The 25,900-nt window shown below is 43.7% G+C and overlaps 3 protein-coding genes across 3 annotated transcripts; 2 read left to right on the plus strand and 1 right to left on the minus strand.

Moving 5' to 3' along the window:
* Positions 1-306: 306 nt before the first annotated feature.
* On the plus strand, positions 307-5,478 carry atp1b1b (ATPase Na+/K+ transporting subunit beta 1b). The gene is made up of 6 exons (XM_032556010.1): positions 307-506; positions 1,899-2,027; positions 3,151-3,306; positions 3,405-3,589; positions 3,864-3,947; positions 4,048-5,478. The coding sequence occupies exons 1-6, from the start codon at positions 416-418 to the stop codon at positions 4,303-4,305; spliced, it is 903 nt and encodes a 300-aa protein (XP_032411901.1). The 5' UTR covers positions 307-415; the 3' UTR covers positions 4,306-5,478.
* A 4,489-nt stretch (positions 5,479-9,967) lies between these two features.
* Positions 9,968-15,962, plus strand: LOC116715533 (cyclic nucleotide-gated channel cone photoreceptor subunit alpha-like). Its single transcript, XM_032555976.1, has 8 exons — positions 9,968-10,192; positions 10,883-10,927; positions 11,492-11,569; positions 11,925-11,981; positions 13,726-13,869; positions 14,069-14,170; positions 14,267-14,373; positions 14,451-15,962. Exons 2-8 carry the CDS (start codon positions 10,884-10,886, stop codon positions 15,803-15,805), a joined length of 1,887 nt encoding a protein of 628 aa, XP_032411867.1. The 5' UTR covers positions 9,968-10,192; position 10,883; the 3' UTR covers positions 15,806-15,962.
* Positions 15,963-17,130: 1,168 nt separating this feature from the next.
* LOC116715527 (ubiquitin-protein ligase E3A) lies at positions 17,131-25,890 on the minus strand. The gene is made up of 11 exons (XM_032555968.1): positions 25,603-25,890; positions 25,030-25,074; positions 23,661-23,965; positions 22,326-23,575; positions 22,097-22,241; positions 21,742-21,947; positions 21,497-21,661; positions 21,265-21,420; positions 21,106-21,179; positions 20,440-20,583; positions 17,131-19,681 (listed from the first exon to the last, which is right to left on the minus strand). Exons 1-11 carry the CDS (start codon positions 25,677-25,679, stop codon positions 19,561-19,563), a joined length of 2,688 nt encoding a protein of 895 aa, XP_032411859.1. The 5' UTR covers positions 25,680-25,890; the 3' UTR covers positions 17,131-19,560.
* Positions 25,891-25,900: the final 10 nt, after the last annotated feature.

Consider the following 25,900-nt stretch of genomic DNA (forward strand, 5'->3'; position numbering starts at 1 on the left):
CTGAACAGGAAGATCTCTTACTCTACAAACTAGAGATGCTTTATATCTAAAGTTTAAAGTTTAATGTAAGGTCTAACACACTATACTGTCACTTTTTGTCACCAAGTATATATGTCTATATTCTTTTTTTTTTTTTTAATTGTTATTAATGTATACTTCTATAATGGTTTTTGTCCATGGTCCTGACGTCAGATCGACGCACTGCGTCTCCGCTCCGTAATTGGCCCCCCGGCGCTCAGTAAGCACCACTAGGTAAAGTTGTCCGGAGTTTTCGGGCGGAGTCAAGAAAGCGTGGGGTTTATATATGGGAGTCCAGCGGCAACTTTGGCACCTCTATCCACTACTCTGAGGCTGGGTGGCAGACGGAGGGAGTCCGCCGGGGAACGAGCGACAGAGGAAAAGAAACGCAGGCAAAATGCCCTCCAATAAAGATGACGGCGGCTGGAAGGAGTTCCTGTGGAATTCAGAGAAGGGGGAGCTGCTGGGGCGAACCGGGGGAAGCTGGTGTGAGTATTGGTGCTGAATGGCCGCGTTTCTCTTCTCCCATCATCAGGCTGAATGCGAGCGCGTGCCGCGACGTGCCGCCACCTGTTTGATCCGCTGCGACGCTCCCCTGTTCACGTGCACGAGTTACTTCCGCTAGCTCCAAATGTTTTTATTTTTTATTATAAAAAAAAAATATATATATATATGATATATATTATATTATATATAATATAATATATTATGTTATATTATATATTATAATATATAATAAAAAATAATATTTTTATTATATATTATTTTTTATTATAACCAACAAGACAAGCGTGTCTTGTTGGTTAAGACACGCTTGTTCCTCCTTATTGTACAGGCGGGGAGCGCCGGCACCGAGCGTGTTGGTTGTTAGGGAAACGTCAACTTTTACGTTTTTAATACTCCCCCTGGAATGAGATGCCTAAGGGTTAAAACTGCATTCAACAGTCCAAGGTGACTCAAGGTGACGGGGGGCCTGGACGGAACCGAAGCGAGAAGTCGGTTTATGGATCTCTATCGGCGTCCTCCCCCTGATCGGGTGTCACCGGGACACAACCGAACTACCTCCCTGCGACCTTTCTGCGCTCCTTTCCCCTATCGCCGCCACTGCGCATGCGCTAGCCGCTTCTTAATGTCACAACGGGAACACCTGGCTAACATGACTGGGAGCGGGGAGTGCATGAGCCCCAGCTGGGGTCCGCATCATTTGCATCCCGCTTCCATCCTCTGGGAGGGGAGGGGTCATTTGTCCTTCTGAGGACACCTGAAAGTGCTGATGCAGGAGAGAAACCCGACATGCGCAGTGCTGTGGATTGAAGGTCTTTGGTCCCATTTGTGTCGTGCTGCACATAAATGAGAAGTTTCCCCCATATATTATGAGATGCTCTCGTTAGCTTTAAGTTTTAACTGCAGTTTTCAGCACTAGTACTGGCAAAAAAAATTTATGCAAAAACAGCCAAGATCAGAAAGCACATATGTCTGCCGGTCACTGTTCGAAGTAATGTTCCACCGTGACCCGATGACCTTCCCTTCATGCAGCAAAAAGAGCTTGAGGCTGCTGATGGCTGGCTTGCCACAGCTTCATGTTCTCCTGCAGAACATGAAAGTGCTGCAGTGATGTCACTCTGCATCATCCAGTAGGAGAGTTATCAGTCGACTTGCCACATGCGCCTTTATTTCTCTTTTCGCAACTTTTTTTCCCCCCAGTTCCTCATGTTCCCAAGCGCATGTCCCTTCATAGAGTAAAGGAAGCTCAGAATGCCTCGTCAGGGTATTTTCAGAGCGCTTTCCTCTGCAGAACAGATGTGTTGGTGAGGGATCGCGCTCCTCTTGTGTTGCTCTCTGAAAAGTGACTCTGAGCTCCATCTTTTTCTCTCCCGCAGTCAAAGTTGCGCTCTTCTATGTCATCTTCTTCGGCATCCTGGCGGGGATCTTCGTTGGCACCATCCAGGCCATGTTGATGACCTTGAGTGAGAACAAGCCCACCTGGCAGGACAGAGTTGCGCCCCCTGGTAAGAGTCGGCCACCCATGTTCTGTCTAAGCTGTAAGAAAATGGTGCCTGGGATGTTTTGCTGAGTCATGTAAAATTATAGCCTTATGGGAGGATCAGTTTGCTCCATTTCCGGCTGAGTTTTTGTAATTTTATATGTGGAGCTTACTCGCTGGATCGGACGACGTAGCTTTTATTAATCCTGCTGATATGAAAAGTTCTGGGAAAATAATGCATGGCGAAAATAATCCTTTGAGGAAACTAGTGTTAATCTGGAGAAGTGAAGATCCCAATGAAGCCTCTGTCTGTCTAGCATTTATTGACCTGAGCTCCTTCTGACCATACTCAGCATTGTTGCATGTTGTTTCGTTTGGTAACCCTCGTCCCATCGAAGCCTCCCCAGAGGCCACTCTCTGCAGTGCGCTTGCCAAAGCAGGTTGGGCACACCTGAGGGCAACTGGGCCAGTCGGAGGCCAAATGGCAGTCAGCTGCTGTTCAAAGAGAAAGTATACTTCTTTGTGTTGAGATTTGGGGTGATCAAGTTTTTGATAGGTTCCTACAGAGTCTGGGAATTGAGACTGGTATTTTTTCAGGCCTTCATAGACGTGGAAAAAGATTTGAATCAATTTGTAAGCTGTCTTTTCGTGTCCTACATTAGCACTTAGCACAGTTAGTGCTAATTGCTTTAGCTCAGATTTCTATATCCACAATGTTGCATGGCAGAAAATGTTGAAAACTGAACTGCTCTTTTCGGTTTCCTGTTATCTGCTGAAGTTGGCAGCTCACTTCTTCTTCACTTCAGACATGGAGCTGTTCACGTCCATCACTTAAAACCTGGTACTAAACAGGATGTGTTGGTTTTCATAGCTGTTCCTTTCAGCCACTTCATTTGACAGAACACACTGCCACCTACTGACCAGCAGGTGTAACTCCAATCTATAGTGTATTTTCTTAGAGAGTACAGATTCTCAAAGAGTTCCCCTCCAGCTGCAACAACTTCAGCAACAAAGAGTATTGAAGTTGTAAGGGGTGTTTGCTTATCTGACGGCATTTTGTTTAGTTTCGGGCAGGTTTGAAGGTTCCGGCAGCAGCGTGTGGGAAGCTGCTGTCAGTAATAACTCTGCTTCTTTGGTGCCCCCTGCAGGCCTTTCACACACCCCACGTGTTGACAAAGCTGAGGTGTTCTTCAGCGTGAGGGAGTCGGAGACCTACCTGCCTTACGTCAAAGCTATGAGGGACTTCGTGAAACTTTACGATGACAACATTCAGACCAACAACATGTTGTTTGAGGACTGCGGTGGTAGGCTTCCTTTTATTCTTTGAAGGGATGTTCGAGAAGCAGGCAGAAAAATAAAACCGCTTCTATGTCCAACTGTCCCCTTCCACTGGCCCTTTCAGATCAACCCGCAGACTACAAGCATAGAGGTGACTTGGAGAGCGACATGGGTGGCGTTAAGGCTTGCAGGTTCCCCAGGACTCTGCTGGGTCCTTGCTCCGGCATTGAAGACAATGATTTTGGCTTCAAGGACGGCAAGCCATGCCTGATTGTGAAGCTCAACCGGATCGTCAACTTTCGTCCCAGGGTACTTCTATGTTTGATGCCCTACTTCCACATTTCCTTCTGGGTCCTTTATATCTTCCATAGTCATCTCCTTTCTACCTTATATTTGCTGCCATTTTCCTTTTATCTCCCACCTTTTTTCTTTTCATCCTTCCTTTCTTCCTCTATCTTTCCTTCTTGTATTGTTCAAGTTCTTTCTTAATTGTAACTTTTTCCCGCATGTCCGACCACTCCCCCTTCTGTCCTGCCGTCTTTGCTTCTTTCATTTTAAGACGTCTATGATTTGTCTTCTTTAGCCTCCCAGCAACAATGACAGCATTCCTGAAGAGGCAAAGCCCAAAGTCCAGGCCAACATCATCCCTCTCTACTGCACTAACAAGGTATCAAATCCTTTTTTAACTTCTTTCTTTCTTATAAACACCCTTTTCCCTCCTTTTTTCCTCCAAATCAATGCATTTCTTTTTTTCCCCCACATCCTAGAGAGAGGAGGATGCTGATAAAATCGGGGAGATCAAATATTACGGAATAGGCGAGGGCTTCCCTCTGCAGTATTACCCCTACTACGGCAAGCGGCATCATCCCCAATACCTCCAGCCACTGGTGGCGCTGCAGTTCACCAACCTGACCCGGAACACTGAACTGCGCATCGAGTGCAAAGTGTTTGGAGAAAACCTCTACTACAACGAGAAGGACCGCTACCAGGGACGCTTTGACATCAAGATCCAGGTTGACTCATGACCGTCCGGAATATAGCACCCTCCATCTCTCCCCACACGTCCCTTTAAACGGTACCGCACATGCGAAGGGATGGGTCGACCCTCACTAGTCTTAAACTGATGAAAGGAAATGCTTGTTGGGGCGTTGTGGTAATCAGCCTTCATTACTAGCTTCTGCACCTCTTTCTAGCCTTTAGACTTAAATTTAGAGAAGAAATTAGCAATAGGGCCAATAAGCGTCTAGTTATTCCAATGTAAATGAGTTTCCCACAAGCCATGGGACGTCACTGAAGAGTGTAATTCATCCCGTCTGTCCCCTCTACATATTGTTGCCTTGTGGTGGTTTTGGAGAGAGCAGGACTTGGTGAATCTGGTCCCTCTAAAATGCACCTTCCCTCTATGCATCTGGAGCAGTTCTTGGTGTGCCTGAAACTAAAGCACACTTCTATTAACGCCATGATTTCAAACGGGCGGTTCACTCTTCTGATCTATGTAAGGAAAGCTGCGGTCCAGGGAGCCTTTTCCCCTTTGTGTCTTTTACCTCTGATCATGAGATGCTTTATTCTATTTTTCCTCTTGTGGGTTTTACTGCTGGGGTTCAAACCTTTTTTTTTTTTGTTTATTTGCCTTGAGTGTAGACTTGCGTGTCCAGGCTGTTAGACACTTTAGCCTGCTGTTGGGGCAATGGTGCTGACTTGTTTTTAACATTTCTTGTTTTTTTTTTTTTTAGTTCTGCTGGATTTCAAACAGCATCGTGGCGTAACTCTGAATGTGCGAGTCATTTAAACATGGTGGGAACATTTTTATATTTATGCAGATGTACATTTTTGTTTCCTTGCAGAATCTTTTAAATGTATAAAGGCAATACCAAAATGAGTTGGAGAAGCAATGCTGTACTCCTTTCTAAGAAGGTCATCATGTTAAGTGCTAAAGTCCATGTCTTGCCTTGCAACCTTTCAACGGTTAACTTCTGGTTATGGATGTAGTTGGAAGTAAACTAAACTAGTCGCAGGCGGATCGATCTCCATTCATTTCAGAAAACACTAACTAACTCTGCCCAATGCTGGTACCCGAAATACTCCATAGGATCTCATGTTGATGTTAAATGCTCAACCTGATGTTTAGCAAGCCTTTCATCAGTTCACCCACCTTTATTTCATCAGAAATGGAGACAAATAAAGTATAGTGAACCTTTGTCCTGTGTTTCATTTGATGTCTGTCAAAGTCTTCCATGTACAGATAGAGCTTTGCTGCTCACCCATTGAACAGGTTCACTTCATTTGACACTGCCTCCTACTGAGCAGCCGGGGTAAACTCGCAATTCAATTCAGTTTCTCCCAAGTTCTTTAAGAACAAAACGGGCCAATTTTGATGTAGAAATGTACAGACGTTCAATCCGAACTCTATAGCAACGGTTAAATCTATCGTTCCATCTAGGAAGTGTCCTGAGGAAACCCGGTCAGCTGCATCAAGACACTAACTTCTGAAGGAATCTCTGATGCTGAACATAAATGTGGCGACATTAGATGGGGAAAACTTGCCTGTTGCAGGAAGAAACCTCCAGCAAAACCAGAACTGGTCCTGTTGTTGGCAGCCATCTTGGCTCACCTGTCTGGGTTTAAGAGGAAGCATACACAAAAAAAAAACACCGAAGTGATGATCCAGGAGTACTTTCTATGTTAAAATAAAGGTGAAGAGTTGACGGCAAGAAACGGTTAAAACATGAGAACTCACTCAGTATGGAAAACTAGAGAACACACTGCTAGTCACAGAACTGGCCCCTTTAATTAGGTTGTCTTGGAAAGAAACAGTCAAGTGTATTCTAGTGAAACATAATATTCATAAGACAAAGAATCGTTGTTATTGCAAAAGGGAAGGGGGAGGACTTCCTGTTCCTGGAAAGGCTTAACAAGCTCTTTAAAGGAATCGAGTATTTGTTGTTGGGTTGTCCACTAGAATGGACACCCAAAGGGATGTGGAATGGTTTCTATTTAAAGAGAGTGTTGTCTTTGCTGGACCTGCTGCTGGGGCTCATTTCGGGGGAAATAAGCGAACTGTAACTGGAAATTCTTGTAAGACCTAAAAACCCGTGTTTTGGGGTCTAACGTTTCCTTAATCTAACAATTCCTTTATCATTTCAGTAATATTTGGAGTTCTTCAATGTGAACCCAAACTGCTTGTGGGGAAGGAGATGATTGTTTCAAGACGATCAACAAAACTTTACGGAAAAGACATTATCACAAGGTCTGAGACTAAATCTGACTAAATATTTTCTGTTTTGTGTCATTTGGGTGACCAATCTTATTATTTTGACCATTTACTTTCCCTAAATGCCAGAATAGTGGGGAAATTTCCCTTTAAACTGTCTGACTTTGGGTTTCCTAAGCCACTTTGTAGCTGACGTCAGGCAGTAGAAGAGAGAATTTCGGCCTCTTCTCAGTTGTTTAAGAACAATGATGAAATATGACGATCAAAATGCTTTGAAAAGAATCTCTTGAAGACACGTTGGGCCTGTTTTCTCCCTCTGCAGAGGATTTGATCCTCCTCAGACATGAATGAATGAACCTAATAGACCCGAGAGGGAGGGGGATCGTGGGGTCTCAAGTGACTCAAGGATTTCTGTAACTGTGAAGTCATTCTGCTTTGGCTGTGCAGGCAGGTGGAGGCTGTGGGATTCAGTTGCAGATGCATGTCTCTGTAATTATAGGAGGGAGCTGCTGCAGGTCAGCTAACACCAGGGATGTTGTTTCAGGGTTTCACCTTACCCCGAGCCCAAAGCCTGCAGAGCCCGCAGCTTGCTTAATGCATCGCATTCTTCCTGCCTCTCTGCCCCCAGGCAGGGGTTAATTTCCACTGCTCTTAGCTCAATGATCTTAAGATCTTAAGACCAATCTTGGAAGTGTAGCAGTTCCCCTTTGCAGTGGGTGGCGATGAAGGAAGCTGTTTGGGTTTCTGGGTGTGAGGATCCGCTGTCCACTGCGACGCGGTGGAGCACCGACCTTCACCACACAGAGGTCACACTGGCGGGTTTCTGGCTGGAGCAGTTTCCTGGGATTTCGTCAGTTCATACAGAACCATGGACCAGACAGCCGGGCAAACTAATGACCAAATATGAAAAATAGCAGCTAAAAAAAAAAAAAAAATCCAACAATATAATTTTTTGACAGCTTCATATTAGAGCTGGTTTCTCCAAACTAAACGACCCAGTCTCCAACTGAATGTCTTCAACCCCTTCATGACAACCAGTAGATCTTTCTGCTGTTATGACCAACCAGCAGCCTCCTCACAAATCTGCTGGAAGCCGCTGCCTGCTTCCTCTGCCTGCCACCGGGTGGCACTATGCTGTTAAATTTTCCAACACGATGGAGGAAATATTTTTCTTCTTCTCTTTTTTTGTTCAGAATGTTTCAACCTGCATCACATTGGATGCATTCCCTGCATGAATGTCAGATTGAGGTTATCCATGGCATCTTAATGCAACTCAGCCTTTGATTAGGCCACTACTGAGTGGCTTCATTCCTGTTTACTACTGGTCTGTCAGTCGGTGATGTTGCTCCTATAACCACCTGGATCCTTCACTGGCCTCTCAGTAACGCTGGAACATCTTCTAGCCAGCAGGTGTTTGATGGGGACAAAACGTTCCCATGGTGACGCTGACAGAGCTCAGGCTGTAATGGAGTTAATTGGTGAGGCACACCCCTGTCAGCAGTTCGTTAGCACATCAGCAGGCCTGGGAATTAACTGTGACTTCCCTGTTTGATCAGCTTTTCCTGTCCTACTGAAGTATTCACTGACATACAGGAGCAGCCAAGGGGTTTAGTTCACACAGCCGAGCCCACCCACCCGGCTGGTATTAATGCACATGTGGGAGATGATGAGCTCTGGGTGGGAGTCTCAGAAAATTAATCACCCCGGAGACCAACTGGAATGAATCCCTGAGACAGAAATATGAAAACGACTGTGATACGTACTCATCATAATTCTGAATAAATGGATGGATGATTTTTGTTTTGTTTTGGGAGGTTTTTTCAGCTGTTACATCAAAACCCACAGGTCATTCTGTTTCCCTGGTGTTGCTCAGGGCTCCGTCTACGGTCTGTTTACTTTCAGTAAGTTCGTTTTATCATTTGAAACAAGAAATAATAAAATTTGCTAACAAACCGGTTCGTTGCCCAATTTTTCATTTTGGTTTAAAAAGAAAAATGAAAAAGCTGGGGTAGGGGAGGGGGTTTAATTTAAAAACGAACTGCCTGAATGTACACAAACGGTCAGGACTCTGGCAGCAGCATTTTAGTCAGCGTTGCAGTACTCCAACCCACTGAAAAGAAAACCATCCCCCAGCTTTTCTGTTTCCTGTTTTGACAGGAAACAAAAGTGATGCGCTGTGAATATGCTCTGTCCATTTGCTTTTGAAGGAAACTGAAGTGGGAGTGAACTGGAAGAAGGCAACAGGAAACGCCTAGAATCTGAGACAGCAACCCTGTTCTCCCATTGTCCTTGTTGTCCTGGTGTTGACCCCCTCAGCTGGTAGCCAGGCAGGCAAAGGGAAACAGGAGGTGATCATTTTAGATCAGCTGAGGATACCAGGATTGTCCCACTCCTCTTTGAGCTGCAGGTGGAGTCGTGATGTTTTGCTTTAGCTCTCCACTCTAAGAGGATTTGCTCAGACTGGAGGGGATAGAAATAAGGAAGGAGCTCAGACTGCATAAAGTCCTGTTAGTGTTGCAGTTAGTGCTTTAAAAATACTATCAGTAAACATAAATAACAGTTTGCTATGTGATTCATAGCTGAATGAGGACACAGTGCAACGGCTAAAAGTAATGCAGGGTGAAGTTGAAATGCATTCCTGTTCAAGTACTGGCCTTTTCCATTAACCTATCAGGAGGGTCCAAAGCCATGACATCATCATTTGGGTTTTCCTTCACTGTTTAAAGAGATAGTAAGCATTCTGTATGTAAACCTCTGACTTTAAAGACGTTAATAAATAAATCTCTGCTATATTTTTTCCGTCACCTTTTGTAGCATCTAGCTAATAGAAATAATTTTTCTGATTCTAACTGACCTAAAGCGAGGAGTTTGGTTTGATTTAACTTCAAACAGTGAGAAAAAGAGGTGTGTGTCTTTTTTTTTAAATTATTTTTTAACATATGTAAACATTTGGCTCCAAATGGATATAGTGTCAAATCACAACACGTGTTACCTGAAGGCACTTTACTAAAAATATATATATATATACATTTCAATCATACAAACAGATTCCAAGTCAAGTTTCATCTCAACGTGCACGAAAGCAATAGAAAACTTTTCCAGCTTGTTAGAAGCTGAGCTAGTAAATTAGAAAAGAAAATTCTGCGTCCCATTTGTGCTGCCGCCCTGGGCAGCTGCCTTTATGGCCCAAATCAAAAGCCACTACTGGTCATGGGCTCATTTTTATTTATTTTTTTTTACATCACAGAATCATTTTAATGCTCAGAGATTAGTGGTGTCACTGAACTGATGTCTTCTGACTGAGAAAGATAATCAATGACTCTAAAACGGTGTTTAAGATCCATCAGTCCATCAGGATTCAACGACCTGGACGAGGTTCGCAGCTGAGGGAGGAGAAATGTCTCGCTCCCTTCCTCCTCCTCCTCCTCTCGCCTCCTGCTGGGAGGTGTCACTACGATAAGGATTTCCTCCACCAGCAGAGGACGAACTCCGCAGAGCGAGGAGACGACTTCGTTCACTGAGCTGCGCTTCCTTCCTGGTGATGTGTTATTTTCTGGAGGAGAGTGTTGCTCTGTTGGGTGTGAAACAGCAGGATGGAGTTTAATCAGAGCTCACCCTGAACACAGACGCTCCTCCTCATCATCATCATCATCTTCTTCTTCGTCATCATCTTTCTCATCATCGTCATCATTTACACTCAGGTAAATTTCAACTGCTGAGGTGGTTAAAGTGAGGAAAACTACTCGAGTCCGAGGCTTAGCGAGTCACGTTGGTCTGAAAATCTAATTTTAGTTTCTGTAATCTGGGAGAAAAGGATTTCAGCGAACTCGCACTGGAGAGGCTTAATGAGCTAATGTGAAAAACACAAACCAATTCTGGTTTTATTTATAATTCAGACACGTCGTCCGCTCATCCAGTTTGCAGACAGGAGATAAATGGTTTCTAATGTAAGAGCTGAAGTTTGTGCCTGAATTAACGATAAAAAAGCTGGATGATCACGGCGTCGGTCTGCAGTCCTGCTGGACCTGCCTAACACTGATGATCTTTAAAACAAACAGACTCCCTATATACATGACACTGAATCTTTGTTTTTCTCTCGAACATTAAATCAGACAAAACCTTTCAACCTAAGTAGGATTAACAAAAATAACTATACTTCTGAGGGTTACATTATCAGTACACTTACACCAGGTACTATCTCAATTGTCTGTGGCACGAGTCAGAAGTACCATTATTATTTCCTAAAATAGCAAAAGTAACCAGTCAAGCCAGAGATTTTGGTGCCTATTTTTGGAAAAGCATGTTTACTATGAGGCATTGACTCATGATTAATATTTCTGTCATGTGTTGTCGTAGCACCTGTGTGCCAGACGGACTGTCCTGTGTTACAGGATGGAGCCCCAGCAGCAGGCAGTAGGAACAGGACTTCTGTCCAGGTGAGAGCAGATAAAGCCTCACTAAACAGTGGAATATGGGGTTCCATTTGTGCCAAAAAATATGTTTGTGCGTCTGTAGCAAATGATGAGATACTCTATTGTACTTAGATATTGCAATTTCTGTTAGTGTCATTTACGAAAAAATATGTATACGTTTCTATAAGGAGTCCTCAAAGTTGATCTGAAGCTGTTGGGTGCTAAAATCTGCAAATCCTTGAGACCACCTCTAAAAATGCTTATAATTGCCATTTTAATAATTCAAACCCCAAATATACATGAATATGCATTAATACAGAGGAAGATGTCTTGGCACTAACATCCACAGTCTTCCTTATATTGGGAGTACAGCCAATCACTGTAGTCACTGAGAGACCCAATCCCACAACATTGCATATTTTATTTTATCCCAACTTGCAACAAGACAAGAAACAAGAACTCACTCTTTAAAAAGCGCCACAGGTTTCTTAACCTGCAGATAAAGATGACTACTTTTGTTTGACAGTCTCAGGCGAGACTCACTATTTTTCTAACCAGCAAATAATTGTTTTGGTTCTCTTCTCAAAGGCTTTCAAACATGACGCGCTTTGGAAGGAGCAGCGTTGGTCCTGGAGAGTCCGGCCTCAGCAACCAGAGGACAGATCGGTGAGCTGTGGATAACCACGCAGTTCTTCATATCTAGCTTAGCATCTAGCCCAGGGGTGGGCAACTCCAGGCCTCGAGGGCCGGTCTCCTGCAACTTTTAGATGTATCTCTACTTCAACACACCTGAATCAAATAATGAGGTCATTAGCAGGACTCTGGAGAACTTGACTGCACTTAGGAGGTGATTCAGCTGTTGGATTCAAGTGTGTTGGATCAGGGAGACATCTAAGAGTTGCAAGACACCGGCCCTCGAGGACCAGGATTGCCCACCCCTGATCTAGCCTGATGCTTCTCTCTCTGTATGCTGGGGGAATTCATCAAAATGAATGAACTTCTCCATTTGTTCCTGTTGCAGGGAGAAACGGTGGTCCCTAGCTGCGCAAAATACAAACAACTCCAACAACAACGATGGGTAAATCACAAATTGTCTCATAAATTTATGTCAGATGAGCTGACATAAACGCCTCTGTGTAAAACCTTTTACTCATACTGTTCTGACAAACTGCCAGCAAGCCACTCCCCTCTGCCAAACCCCTCTGCTGCATCTTTCTTCTCTGCTGGGGTGATGAGAACCAGGTGGATTCAATCTCCTACCAATCAGAGTGCAGGTACTTAAGGGGTGACTGACCTGTCACTCCTGGTTTTGAAGTGCCACAGCACGAAAGCAGACAATCCTGGTAGCACGTAAATTGAAACTGTGCAAAAGTTTCTAAAAAAAAAAACTGTGAAGGACAGCCGGTAGGCTTACAATACTGTTGCTCATAAACATGGACTTGGATTGATTGTTTGAGAGTTAATATTATTGAAAAGAAAAAGTAGGCTGTGAAGAGCATAAAGCCCAGTTGAAGTCAGCAGATGGTTATACTGTCCTGCCAATGCTTCATTTCAAACCTTGAATCAGAAAGTCTGCATAACAGTGACGGGTCGTGGAGTTGACCATGAACACGTCCACAGCCCAAAGTTCAGGACAATGAATAAGACTACATCTGCTTTCAATTCTTGGTTTTACGGATGCACCAAGAGTTTCTAAGGTAGATTTGTTTTTTTTTTCAAAAACATTTTCCCTTTCCAAATTCTAGAAAATCTGTTGTTCAGTTTAGTACACATGGTAAGTCTGGAATCATGAAGCCGGGAAAAAGATTTCAAAACGTATCGCATCAAGCCCCAATCTAAAGAAATTCAAAAACAAATCAGACACAGTCGTCAATAACTGTGTGTGTATAAAGTGTTGCAAAGCCATTTTTAGGACTTTGGTACTTTCTGGACTTTGGTACTCCAGGAATATACGATGGGAAACATGAAACTATAGCGAACCTTCCAATGAGGGATTCTGTCATAAGAAAAAGTAATTGTTAACGGCCTGATCAATGGTTAGTGTCCAGTCCACCAAAGTTACCTTCAGGCACTGGTTCCCAAGGATTTTCTGGGCCCTCCTATGGATTACAATAAAAATTCCCCCCCAAAAATGAAAAAGAAAATCAGCTGGGCACACACATTGTTCAACCAGACATAAACCTATACACATATTTTGTTTTCAAACTCCACTGAAGTTCATTTCACACTTCAGGTCGCAACAAAACAAACTGCAAACCATTTTTACAGTGAAACACTTTTGTGTAACTGTTTTTTATTTTATTTTACTTATCCATACTGCTTCCCGTGCCCCTCTGCAACGCCCCACACTTTGGGAACCACTGCCCTAAGAGCTCATCAGGACTTCATGTAGGAGGTTGGAGAAGAACTTAGAACAACATAAAAAGCTCTGCAGGCCTCAAATGTTCATGATTCTTCAGCAGAGACGGGCACTGCAAACCAGCTGAAGTCAAGAAGGAGATTTTGTTGTCAATAGACACTGAACATTTGTTTTGTTTTTTTTAAAGTGTAGATGAAATACATATCATAAACTAAAACGTGGCTTTTCATTGGCTCTGTGTGCAATTGATCTATGTAACATATCCGTTTCATATTTTGAATTGAATTGATGAGATGAATCATGTGAAATATGTACATGTGTCACTGTAACAACAAAAAGTATTCACTTTACTGGTCATAATGTTGTGCCTGATTTGTGTTCAGAACCACCAGTCTATTGATCTGTGATATTCCTTACTGACACGTTCCCCTAATCTGGCTTTTTAAAAAATTGTGTTTTTTAGGAAAAAGGAGGAAAAGAAGGACGAAAAGAAGGAGGAAAAGAAGGATGAGAAAAAAGATGAGAAAAAGGATGAGAAGAAAGATGATAAGGACGCAAAGAAGGATGAAAAGAAAGATGACAAAAAGGATGATAAAAAAGAGCCACCGTAAGTACCTTAATCAGTTTCTTGAATTTGAGTGGTACACCGACGTCCTCATGGGAAGTTAAAGACATTTACCGTATGTCTACTGATGCTCTATTTGTCATAATTCTGTTATAAAGTCAAGCTCTCTGGTTGTGGTAATGAATAGTACACTGTCCCCACTAATGAAGTTGTTGTCTACTCACCGTGGCCTATCAACCAGGAAGGAGGTGTGGATCATGGACCCTGCTACCGATACGTACTACAACTGGCTGTGCACAGTCTCCGTGCCGGTCTTCTACAACCTGATGTTTCTTGTGGCAAGGTTTGGGTTTCCGTAACTTCCTAAATCCATTTCATGTATCATTTTATTTTCATTCACTACTGTCGACTTTTTCTTGACGACTTTGCCTCCATGCAGGGCATGTTTTAACGAACTCCAATATGCTAACTCAACACTGTGGATGGCTTTGGACTACATATCAGATGTTATCTACTATGTAGACACCTTTGTGAGAGTCAGGACTGGTAAGCAAAGGCAGAGTTATTTCTTTCAGCTTTTGTCACAGACGGTTCACTTCCTAAAGCTTGCAATGTTCCAACAGGTTTCTTGGAGCAAGGACTGCTTGTGAAGGATGAAAAGGTGCTAAAAGAAAAGTACACAAAGACCCTGCAGTTTAAGTTAGATATGATGTCCATCATTCCTACTGACTTTGTGTTTCTTTATATTGGAATCAACAACCCAGAGTGGAGGTTCAACCGTCTCTTTAGGTCAGCTCGACTCTTTGAGTTCTTTGACCGGACGGAAACTCGAACTAACTTTCCAAACATCTTTCGAATTGCAAATCTGGTACTTTACATTATCATCATCATTCACTGGAACGCTTGTCTCTACTTTGCTGTCTCCAAGACTCTTGGTTTTGGTACAGACACATGGGTATATCCTAACATGAGCAATCCTGATTATGCTCGTCTGACCAGACAGTACATCTACTGTTTTTACTGGTCCACCCTTACCTTGACAACCATTGGAGAGACCCCACCTCCAGTCAGGGACATAGAGTACTTTTTTGTTGTAGCCGACTTTCTCACTGGGGTTTTGATCTTTGCAACAATTGTAGGCAATGTTGGTGCCATGATTTCCAACATGAATGCTGCGCGCGTGGAGTTTCAGGCCAAGATTGACTCAATCAAGCAGTACATGCAATTTCGGAAGGTCACGAAAGATCTGGAGGCAAGGGTGGTGAAGTGGTTTGACTACTTGTGGACAGAGGGGAAGTCCTGTGACGAGAAACTGGTACTAAAGAATCTGCCTGACAAGCTTAAGGCTGAGATAGCCATCAACGTCCACCTGGAGACTCTGAGAAAAGTGCGTATCTTTCAAGACTGTGAAGCAGGTTTACTTGTGGAGTTGGTTCTGAAGCTTCAACCTCAGGTCTTCAGCCCCGGTGACTACATCTGTAAAAAAGGGGACATTGGCAGGGAAATGTACATAATCAAAGAAGGAAAGCTAGCCGTTGTGGCAGATGATGGGGTGACGCAATTTGTTGTCCTCAGTGATGGGGCATATTTTGGAGAAATCAGCATCCTTGGAATAAAGGGCAGCAAAGCAGGAAACCGGAGAACCGCCAACATCCGAAGTGTTGGCTACTCAGATTTGTTTGCACTATCCAAAGATGATCTAATGGAGGCTCTCACTGAATATCCTGATGCTAAATATGCTCTGGAGGACAAGGGAAGGGCCATTTTGATGAAGGATAATCTCATAGATGAGTCGCTGGTAGCTGCTGTTGATGCCAAGGATTTGGAGGATAAAGTCAACCGGATTGAAGGCAGTGTGGACGTCATGACGATCAAACTTCGAAAGCTCACAAATCAATATGAATCCTCTCAGCGTAAACTCAATCAGCGGCTCGCTAACTTGTCAAATGAGGTCAAAAGCCTCAGAGATGATGAGTGATGTTTGCTGGGAAATTAGTTTACAAAGAGATAGTGAAGGCTTGTCGTCTTTGGCACTGTAGAGCTTTTATACTCACTAAATGAAACAGTTGGGCAGTGTTTCTACTCACTATCCCCATACAAAATATACTAAAATAAAAAAGGCTGCCTTTAAAGTTCTCCATTGTGTCTTTCCAGTTGGGCTCATAAGGATGAACCTGGTAAGGTCTACAGGCACTGAACACAAAAGCAATGCTAACAGAACCATGATAAATATCACCCAACCTATTATGACTTCAAAGTTTAAACAAAAAACTGTAATGATGACCATAAGAACATGATGCTTTTCTACCTAAAATGGTCAAAAGAGAACAAGAGATTCAGATACAATGAAGAGATGAATCCATAATGAATGTCTAACTCTATACTACTCAGTTGTAGTGGCCTTAATGTGACATTTGAATTCTTACCTGATACTGCCACCTAGTGGGGTTTTAATTAAGGCCATCGGATTAAAGTAGCCATCACATTTTGCAGATGATCTTTGGAAGTATAATTGGAGACTGTGTGGGATCATCCCAGGAACTACCAAGGGATGAAGTTTCTGGAACTCCACTGCCATAACCTACAGTGAAACCACCAGAACAGAGTGCACCAACCAAAAACAGGGTTCCACATTGAAAATCCAAATGTCTTACAATAAGATGAGACCCGATGTCTGTTTAGAAGAGTCCAGGTCACGCATTCATATCTCAGGACACACTGTGCCGAGTACCCACATGTTGCCGGCAGAGGCATCAATTTGTGAGGATGCACAATGTTACTGAAATATTGAAGGTCAACATTGCTCAGCTTTATGTAAGATCCATCCAATTAGCTCAAAATTATCCCTATACCTGTCAGATTTAGAGACAAACTCCTTGGAGTTAAAATCATCTGGAATTGAAATTTGCCAGTGGCATGAGTAATTTCAGGTTGGTTTTGGAAAGAATATGCAGACTAACATTAAGACTCTGGAAATGTCTTCCCAGAGTGCAAATCTCAAATTTTATGGACTAATCTTCAAATCCAGGTCCTGAAAAACTATTTTGGTGCTCCACCAATACTGCCAAAATAAAATGGTCCAGATTCCTGGAAACAGCTCCAGATATCTTATGAGGCAGAACCTGCTGGGGACCATATTTGTGGGTTTATGTATGAATTAGAGAACACCTTTTAAAACTGAAGAACTGGAAAAGTAAAGATGGACAATGTCTGACGACAAAATGATGGGCATTTGTACGGTTATGATACACAATGATTGTCAGGTCCTCTTACTAATTGGTAAAATATAACAAGATCTTTTTCGTAGTTCCTTTTATTGTTTCTGCCTGGTCTGTATGCAAACAAAATGACATTTACATTCATAGTAATTTCTTTAATGGTTCATAAGGAAGTGGCTCATATAGTTTGTTTAGATGATGCATTTCTCACAGCATACATCAGAGAGATCCAAATACAATCGGAACACCTTGCTCAGATGAACTGCTAGGAAAGTCACCACGGAGCTTTGCCTGAGACTAAGTGACTTGTGGATTTTTCTGACAGGTCAGCAAACCTTTAGTAGGGTTCTTCTACTCATGGTGGTGCTTGTGTCCCATAGCAAGGAGCAAGGATGGCGTTGAGCCGTCCCACCGCCGACTACAGTCCAAGAACTAAAGACCAGAGAAGCCAAACTGTTGAGATCTATTGGTAGCTTCTTGACTCTGCCTGTGCAGAAGGTTCCAGATAAGCTGCTGCAGTGCGAGCCTCCTAAGTGTTCAACGTTAAAACCAAATGGGGATGAAACAAACTGGAGTTTTTACCTGACAAACGGTTAGTAAATGTATTGAGACGGAACCAGATATTTACATACACCACAGCTTGAAACATCCAACCTTTTCATTTCCTGTCTGACGTTAAAGCAGACAAAGCTGTTGTAGGGCCATCAGGATTACCTAAATTATTTCTATTTGCTAAATATAAGATGTTTATTATTTACATACACTAAGATTCCTGTGTCTTTAAGCTATTTGGGGTATAGTGCAGATGAAGCTTCTGATGGATTTTAACGCAAGATCTCAAACTGATTCCTTGTGTGACGTCGTCGCAAATTAAAGAACTCAGCCAAGAAATGAAAACTGTGAACCTAAACAAGTCTGGTTCATGTGTGAGATACCTGAAGGTACCACACAGCTGCTAAAACTGTTACGTGCAACTACAAACAGCATGGGAGTGTCTCGACGTGTCACAGTGGAAGACGACGGGTTCCGTTTCCCACAGATGAACGGGTTCTGGTGTGAAATGTGTGACTCGACACCAGAACAACAGCTAAAACTGAAACGAGTCCTGCATCAAGATGGCCTGAAACGCTGCTCAGCAATGAAAAAGCCTCAACTGAAAAACCAAAGTGATTACGGTTTGTAATGATGCTCCCAAAGGGACTCATTTTTGGGGATGTCCCAAACAAAATGAAATTCCCCAAAATGTCATTTTTGAAGAAGCTACAACTGATGAAATTAAAGTCTGTGTTTTGTAGTGTCCATAACATCCTGACCTCAGACCTAAGAAAATGAGTGATCAGAGCTGAAAAGGTGGGTAATGGAGTCCTACTAAACCAGTTATGAGAGGAGCTAACTGCTATGAGAAGTTAATGGGACAAAACCTTCATCTGACTTGAGCTTAAAGGACAATTGTACCAAATCCCGAGGCAACAGAAGAAAACTTGTGCATTTGAAGAACGTTTCCCTACTCTGACATTAACCAAACAAAAATCTTTTTTGTGATCCTAACCAGCCTAAGCAGGTTGTTTAGCTTGATTCACCGTCACAAAAAGCTAAAGCAGGTTGTGTTTTATACACAGCATTTGTAAATATCTGGTTTCCCTGGTAGGTTGGCACATGGAGAACATCCTCTTTAGTCCACATGTGTAGATGTTGCACAATATGGCGCTGCAGTTTCTACTGCACTCATATATATATATAAACACTGTGTTTATTTGGAATTGTCAACACAGGAAGACAAGGAAATGAAAATCTCCAAACAATCATGGTGACCTGTGGCCAAGAAAGAAACAAAAAAAACAAAACATTCTGAAAATGTCTAAGTGCACTTTACACAGCTCTGATCTGATAAAGATTTGATTCTAACCTGTGGTGTAACCCCTTCCCACCAAACCCCCACCCAGAGCAAGAACAAATGCCCAGAAACAAACTTGAACTTTAATTTAGATGATGTGCCATTTTGGACCAAAGGACAGTAAATTTCCCAATGCTTACCTTGATCTGAATTGTGTTTAAGCAACAGTAGAGTGGAATGGTCAGTGAAGCTTTAGTGGGGAACCTTCAATCATCTGTTAGACCAGGTTATCTTAACATTGACTGGACTCTATCCCCCTTCCCCCAGATTAGGGAAGCTAACAGGCAGCCATGAGATAACCCACTGAAACGTAAAAATAAATAAGGAAAACCATCCTCTCTGTACATGGAAAACCCAAAAGGAGGCTGCGACACATTCACATACTGTGGATGTGGGAGTGGGAAGTTCAGGAGGCCTCTGTGCTTACACTGACTGATGGAAGATGATGCAGGCACAGCAGCAAAAACTACTAGAGTGCTCAGTTGGAACCGTTTGTCCTCTCGTTCTCCTCCTGGTCCGTGTTCTGTCGCCGTTTGGATTGTGTCTGATAAAGCAGGGGCGGGACGGGGCGGGGTGGGGATTCATGGGCTTTCAGAGAAGGAGTCTGTTAGTAGTGGGGGCTCAGAGCATGCCAAACCCTTTGGCATAGGTGATGGCTTTCAGCAGTCTCTCTCTCAGCTTGTCCTTGTTGTTGTATTCTGGCAGCAGCAGCACGTTAAAGCAGGTGTGGGATGTTGGTAACCTGCAGACAGGAAAACAAGATGACAGGAAGTTCAGGAAAAACGAAAAACTAAAGAAGAATAAAGGAAGGAAGGACAGAAAAATAAGAGTTTACTAGGCAAATGCGCCTCCTACTGGTGGTGATACGACAGTAATATTTGAAGCTCAATACTGATCCTAACAAAAATATTTGACACCATTTTCAAAACAATGGCAACATTATTTTAGGGTTCTTTGTAGTAAAAAGCAAAAATATAATTAAATGCAATGAGTAGGAAACAATACAGCCCTTGTTTAGAAAGATATATCATTTAAAAATGTCATTTTGACAAAACTGTTAACAGTTTAAGTGTCTATGTTAAATAATGTTAATAACTGGACAATATTATTTTCATAAATTTACCCCTTACTCTACAGTCTCTGCTCCTATATATATTTTTAAATGAGTTTACTACCTCTAACTAGCAGCTGGTTAAACTGAACCTCCTCACTGTGGGACATTAAAGGATACTTTTCTTTAGGAAGCATGTGCCTTTGAGTCGTTTATGCAATTATTTTTGTGTGTGTTTGAATTTGCCTGTTAATGAATTTACAAGCCCTAACTTTTGTTTTAATGGTAATTTAGCAGAATATTTTCTTAAGGCTAACTGAGAATGTGAGACTCAGTCAGCCTCACATTCTGACTCAGCGAGACAGGAAGCTCTCCTTCTGACCCGGGGAACCTTGTGTGACTGACCGGTGGCCTATTGGAGCAGGACGGTTGTCGTGGTGACACCTCACCTGTCTGTGTCTGGGCCGTTCTTGGCTATGATCATCTTCAGCTTGCCGAGCCCGCCCACAGGCGCTCTGTCAGTACCGGTGGTGAACTGCAGGAAGAGGCGCTTCTGCTCCTCGCTGAAAGAATGCAACGTCTCCCAGAATTCCCTGCAGGAGACAAATCCCACAGTCAGAACAGAAGCTGTCATCACAGCATGGAATCAACCGCTGGAGGAAAAACTCTTCACCTGCTGTTTCTTATCACATTCTGCATGTTTATGGTTTAAGTTCTCTTAACCAAATGTAGTGGAAAAGCTACAGAGTCTCCAGCTTATAGAGTCACTAAACCTCTAGGTTTACATCAGAAGAGGAAGGAGGGAGTAAGAGAGGAAGGAAGAAAGCAAGGGAGGAAAAAGAGCGAATGAGGAAAGAAAAGGGGAATGAAAAAAAAGCAAATAAAAAAGCAAGAAGGAAGGAAAGAAAAAAGGAAAGGAAAAGTTAAGAAAAGAACAGTGAAAAAAGGAGAGACAGGGAACAAATTGGGTTATGGTGAAAAGAAGGAAAAGTGAAGGAAGCAAGCACAAAAGGAAGGGAAGTACGGACACAAGGAAGAAAGTATATATAACAGACAGACCACATCTTTAACACACAATAATAATGCAGACCTAGAGAAAAAAGTTGCTTTCTTACTTAATAATTCGAGAGTCTTTGTTATAACCGCCGTCGTACTCCGTTGTTTCCTCAAGAGCTTGAAAATCCAGGTTCTGAATGAGAGAGAGAGGAACTCAAACCCAGGTTCCCAGACACAACGAAAACTCCAGGTTCCTGACGGATGTTTCCGGATCTCACCCTGCTGCCGCAGATCAGGAGCTCGATCTCCTCTGGTCTGAACAGGTACTTTAGCGGCGACTCGTTGGTGACCATGTGGAAGCCTCTCCTGAACGCTTTGAACTGTTTCTCAACGCTTTTGTTTAAAATATATTCAGAATACAGAGCTACAAAGTCCTGTGGAAACACACATCATCAGCAGATGGCAGAAAGTGTTACAGTGAAGAACAAGGGTGGCATCAGTTTGGCATACCTTTCGGTTTTCATTCGTCACTGGAATCTTGTCCCCATTTTCCCTCAAATCGTACATGAGTCTGTTACCAAACGGGTCCGTCTGGGAGATCTGGAAGGTGATCATCATGTCCTCCTCCACATTACCCTCGTACTCCACCAGCTCCTTCAAACTCTGGTACAAAACCTTTCAAAACACAACTGAATGTCAGCAAAAACCTTCAACTCATCGACTGCTGCTTGAACCGATCCTGAAGTGAAGCTCACTGGATTAGCATCAGCCAAGTCCCTGAAGGTTCCTTTCTTGCCCATCAGCTTCCTGTAGACGACCATGGGAAAGTGCACATCCAGGATGCAGTTGTTATAGATGGCCAGGCCGAGGACGATGCCGATCAGCGTGTACTGGCCTTCGTTTTCAAACGACGACGAGTTGAACCAGAACAGCCTGGTGTGTTCATCGTACGTGAACATGCCTGAACGAAGAAAAAAACACAGAAACATGACAGTGGAAGAGAAGCATCCTCTTTTGAGCGAGAAGAATCTTGTGGAATTAGTCCAAGTCCGTTCATACCGTCAGGGTAGCATGTGGGTGACACGTTGAGCACTTGTTGGGATTTCTTACCAATATCAGGGTTGAAGATCTCCTCCACTACCAGCTGGAAGAACTCTTTGGACACTCCTCCTTCATCAACGCCTTGTTCGCCTTCGAACTCCACATACAGTTGCTTCTTCAGGTCCGCAGGATTCTCCATTGCTATCATTTCCAGCTGCAACAACAACAAAAACAACCTGGTATGACTACACCTCATTGATTGCGGGAGCCAGCAAACGTCGGCATTGTCCACACGTACCCTGACCAGAGCGTCATCAATGATGTGATCTCGGCGCACTTTGAGCCTCAGGTAGGGGTTGAGCTGCTGGCCCTGCACCAGGCTGTAGAGCACCGTGATCCTCCGCTCGCTGTACATGCGGATGCGGTTGTCGTAGTACAGGCCCAGGTTCTTGGTGACGGCGTTCAGGACGAAGGGGCAGGTCATGAAGGAGAACTTGTTTTCTGTCTCCACCTTAAAGAAAGTGTAGTCTTTGTCCATTTCCAGCACTTCGTTCAAAGGCTCGTTCACAAACTCCTCAAAGGGAATGAGCGGCCGCCTGCAGTCGTTGGTGCGGACTCCCAGCTCTGTCTCCAGAGGGTCCACTCGAGGGCCTTTTTTGTTCCGCCGTTCCTCGCCCAGCAACTCCTGCAAGGTGAGCTCGCTGGACTCTGGGATGGGCTCCTCGTCCTCGTCTTCGTTGTTCTCTGTGTCCAGGTCGCCTCCGAGCACGTTTGCATAGTAAACAATCTTCAAGCACTTGGTGGCCGCCACGACCGCATCGTCGTCGTTGACCAGGTTGCGGCTGCTGAACTCGTTGCTGATCACCTTGAAGGTGATGAGCTGCTGGAAGGTTTCCATCATCCGGCGGATCTGTTCGGCGCTGTAGTGGGACCACAGGCGAGTCAGCTTGGCCTGGGCGGCCAGGGGGAGTTTGCTCATGGCTTTGCAGAATTGCGGCAGAGCGATCTCCAGGTATTCTGGACTGTGCAGGTTGTTGTTCTCCATCACTATAACGAACAGGTTCAGATAGTTGGGGTCTCTTGAGTACACATTGTGGTATGTCAGGTCACACTCGACATTAGGTGAGAGGTAGACGAGTGCATTCAAGAAAGCGGCCTCTATCTTCTCGTTGGAGAGCAGGCGCTCATAGACCCGCCGCACGGCTTCGATGTCCACCGAAACCTCATCCGGGGCCAGCTTCTGGACGTCGTTTTCTCCTGAGGAGCATTCGCCGAGCCGTGACGATGAGGAGGTGGGGGAGTCTTCCTCCATGGCTGTGGCAGAGCACGCAGCCGCCTCCTTTTCATCTTCATCCTTGTCCTCGTCTTTTTCTTGGAGGGACTTTAGCTCCTCCTTTGTGTGAGGTTTGGATCTCCGGAAGCTCTGCACCAGGCCTTCGGCGCTGGAGAATACCCGACCTATTACCCGGATCAGAGGAGAGTAGTCCTCCTTCTCTCCACAGATGCCCAAGATCTCGTACACCTTCTCCTCTGTCAGGTAATTTATATCTGCGTACAGAGACAAATGTTTCATGAAGAGAAAAAGCAAAACTTCCATCTTAGCAAACGTTCCGTATGTCTTGAATGGACCCACCTTTGAAATTGTCTCTAACAGCGTGGACATCTTTATGGTTCAGCTTCCTGTTACTGCAGGCCGAGTTGCTGTGAGCGCTGCTCTCCAGGTACGTGGACGCCGTGCCTTTCTTCGAAGGGTGTGGGTCACATAGTTTGGCGTTGACCTTGTAGAGCTCGAGAGCTTTGACTGCCGCCGCGTTGTTGTCCATGCGGCTGAATCCCGCTGATGAGGCACACCAGGAGTTGGAGCAAGACTCATTCCCACAGCCCTCCGTTAACTGGTGGTAATAGCGCTCTATTAGATGTTTGGCAGCTGCACGCTTCCTGTGTTCAGAAGACAGAAACGGACCAATGAGCACTAACCAATGAGGAGGATGATGATAGTAGAGGTTATTTTCAAGGCTCCAGAGCAAACTTGAGAGAGAAGCATAAATAATATGATCTTGATATATTTGATTGGCATTTTTTGAATGAAATAAGTGGAAGGTTGGAAGACCCAGCCATGAAGGACTTAAAGTAAAAAAAATAAATAAATAAAAACACCTGAGCCCGAAACTTTTTTGTAGTGGTGGTGATAGAAAGATATTGAGTGTGTGGATTGTTGTCTTTAGTACAGTTAACCAGTTCACACTGGTTTACTTAATACAAGTAATGAGCGGAGGATAGGAGGGCTTTGTAAAGATGAACTAACAGATCTGTGAGAGAATGAATTCTTGCTGGTTGCTAGGAGATCAAGTACTAATTTCAGACAATAACATACTAATTAATAATTAAAAATCATACAATGAGATTGTCTGGATATTTTTTTATTTATTTTGTCTCACATTTCAGGTGTCCCTAAGATGAATTTTACAGACTTCTTCATTCTTTGGAAGAAGAAAAACTTGAAAAATCAGTGGTGTATCAAATATTTACCCTATTGTAACTGTTAAAACAAGACCAGACAGAAAATGGTCAGACAGGATGCCTAAAGCCTATCAGTAACATTTCTACAGATAATACCAAACCATCAAGTTCTGACCCAAAACCAAAAGGACAGTTTGATTAATTTTTTTTTAGTAATGTCCTAGGGTCTGATAAAACTATAACTGAAGTGTTTGGTTTTAATGACCTTCCTTACATCTAGAGGAAAAAGGGGGAAGCTTTCAAGCCTCAAAACACAGTCCCAACTGTGAAGTAAGGTGGTGGCAGCATCATGCTGCAGAGGTGTCTGGTCTCTTTTTTAACATCACAAAAACCTGACATAATACCTGAGCTTCAGGTGTTATGTCAGGTTCAGGTGACATATTAGGTCTAAGGTGAGCAACCATGTCCTGAAATTGGTGTTCCTGAATGGAGGAATGGAAATGGAATGAATGAAAATGCGTAACTACAGATATTTTACTTACATTCGGCTTGCTTCTGGGTTTTCTATGTCAGGCTCCTCTTGTTCTCTAATTAAAAGGAGAAAACAAAGATTTAAAGTCAAGACTTGACTGACTCATCTGAGCTGTTCTGATGCAGAGCCACAATGTAAACCTCCTAAGAAAAAGAGGAACCACACTTGGTCTTGTCGCCTACTGAATTATGTGTACAGTAGCACATTTTTGCTGATATATCACCGTAGTGTCACGATTAATACGTGGTAACTGCTGTGTTGTAGAAAATCTCGCAGCCATTGTCAGAGAAGTCAGTCAGACAAATGTCACGGACAGATTCTCTCTAACGCTGACCCAGCAGGCTAAGATAGCAAACCTATCAAGGCTTCCTCGCTCCAGCTGCATTGTGTGCAGAATTTCTAAAGCTAATAACTTTACAATACATATTTCTTATCAAACAACCAAAGCTGGGGGAGAACAGCAGCTGCAGATGGTCTGCAGCCACACAGCAAATAGCAGCAACAGCTAACTAGCTGGCAGGCTAGCTATTGATCGGTTCGCTCCTCCCCGGCAGCCCCGGCTCCCTCCTCTCGGCTTCCTCACCTAGCAGCTCCTCTGGCGGGGCTGGTCTCGGCCTGTGGTGTCGCACACTCACAGTCCTCCTTCTCGTCGGAATTCATACGAGACTTTATCCTCACTTGTTTGTTATCTGCTGCTGTTTGGGAGTGTCTCGGCCTTCCGCAGGCGGCGTAGAAGTCGGCGAACGCGGCGGTTTTAAGCCCACTAAAGAGGCGGTAGAGCTGTGTGTGTACCGGGCTTCATTTACGGCCTTCTTCCTGCAGGTTCTATCCTTTGCTTGAGAGCCGCAGCCATGTTGACTTCACCCGTTAGCCAGTATCCC

This window comes from Xiphophorus hellerii, chromosome 24, assembly GCF_003331165.1.
Source record: "Xiphophorus hellerii strain 12219 chromosome 24, Xiphophorus_hellerii-4.1, whole genome shotgun sequence".
NCBI lineage: Eukaryota > Metazoa > Chordata > Actinopteri > Cyprinodontiformes > Poeciliidae > Xiphophorus > Xiphophorus hellerii.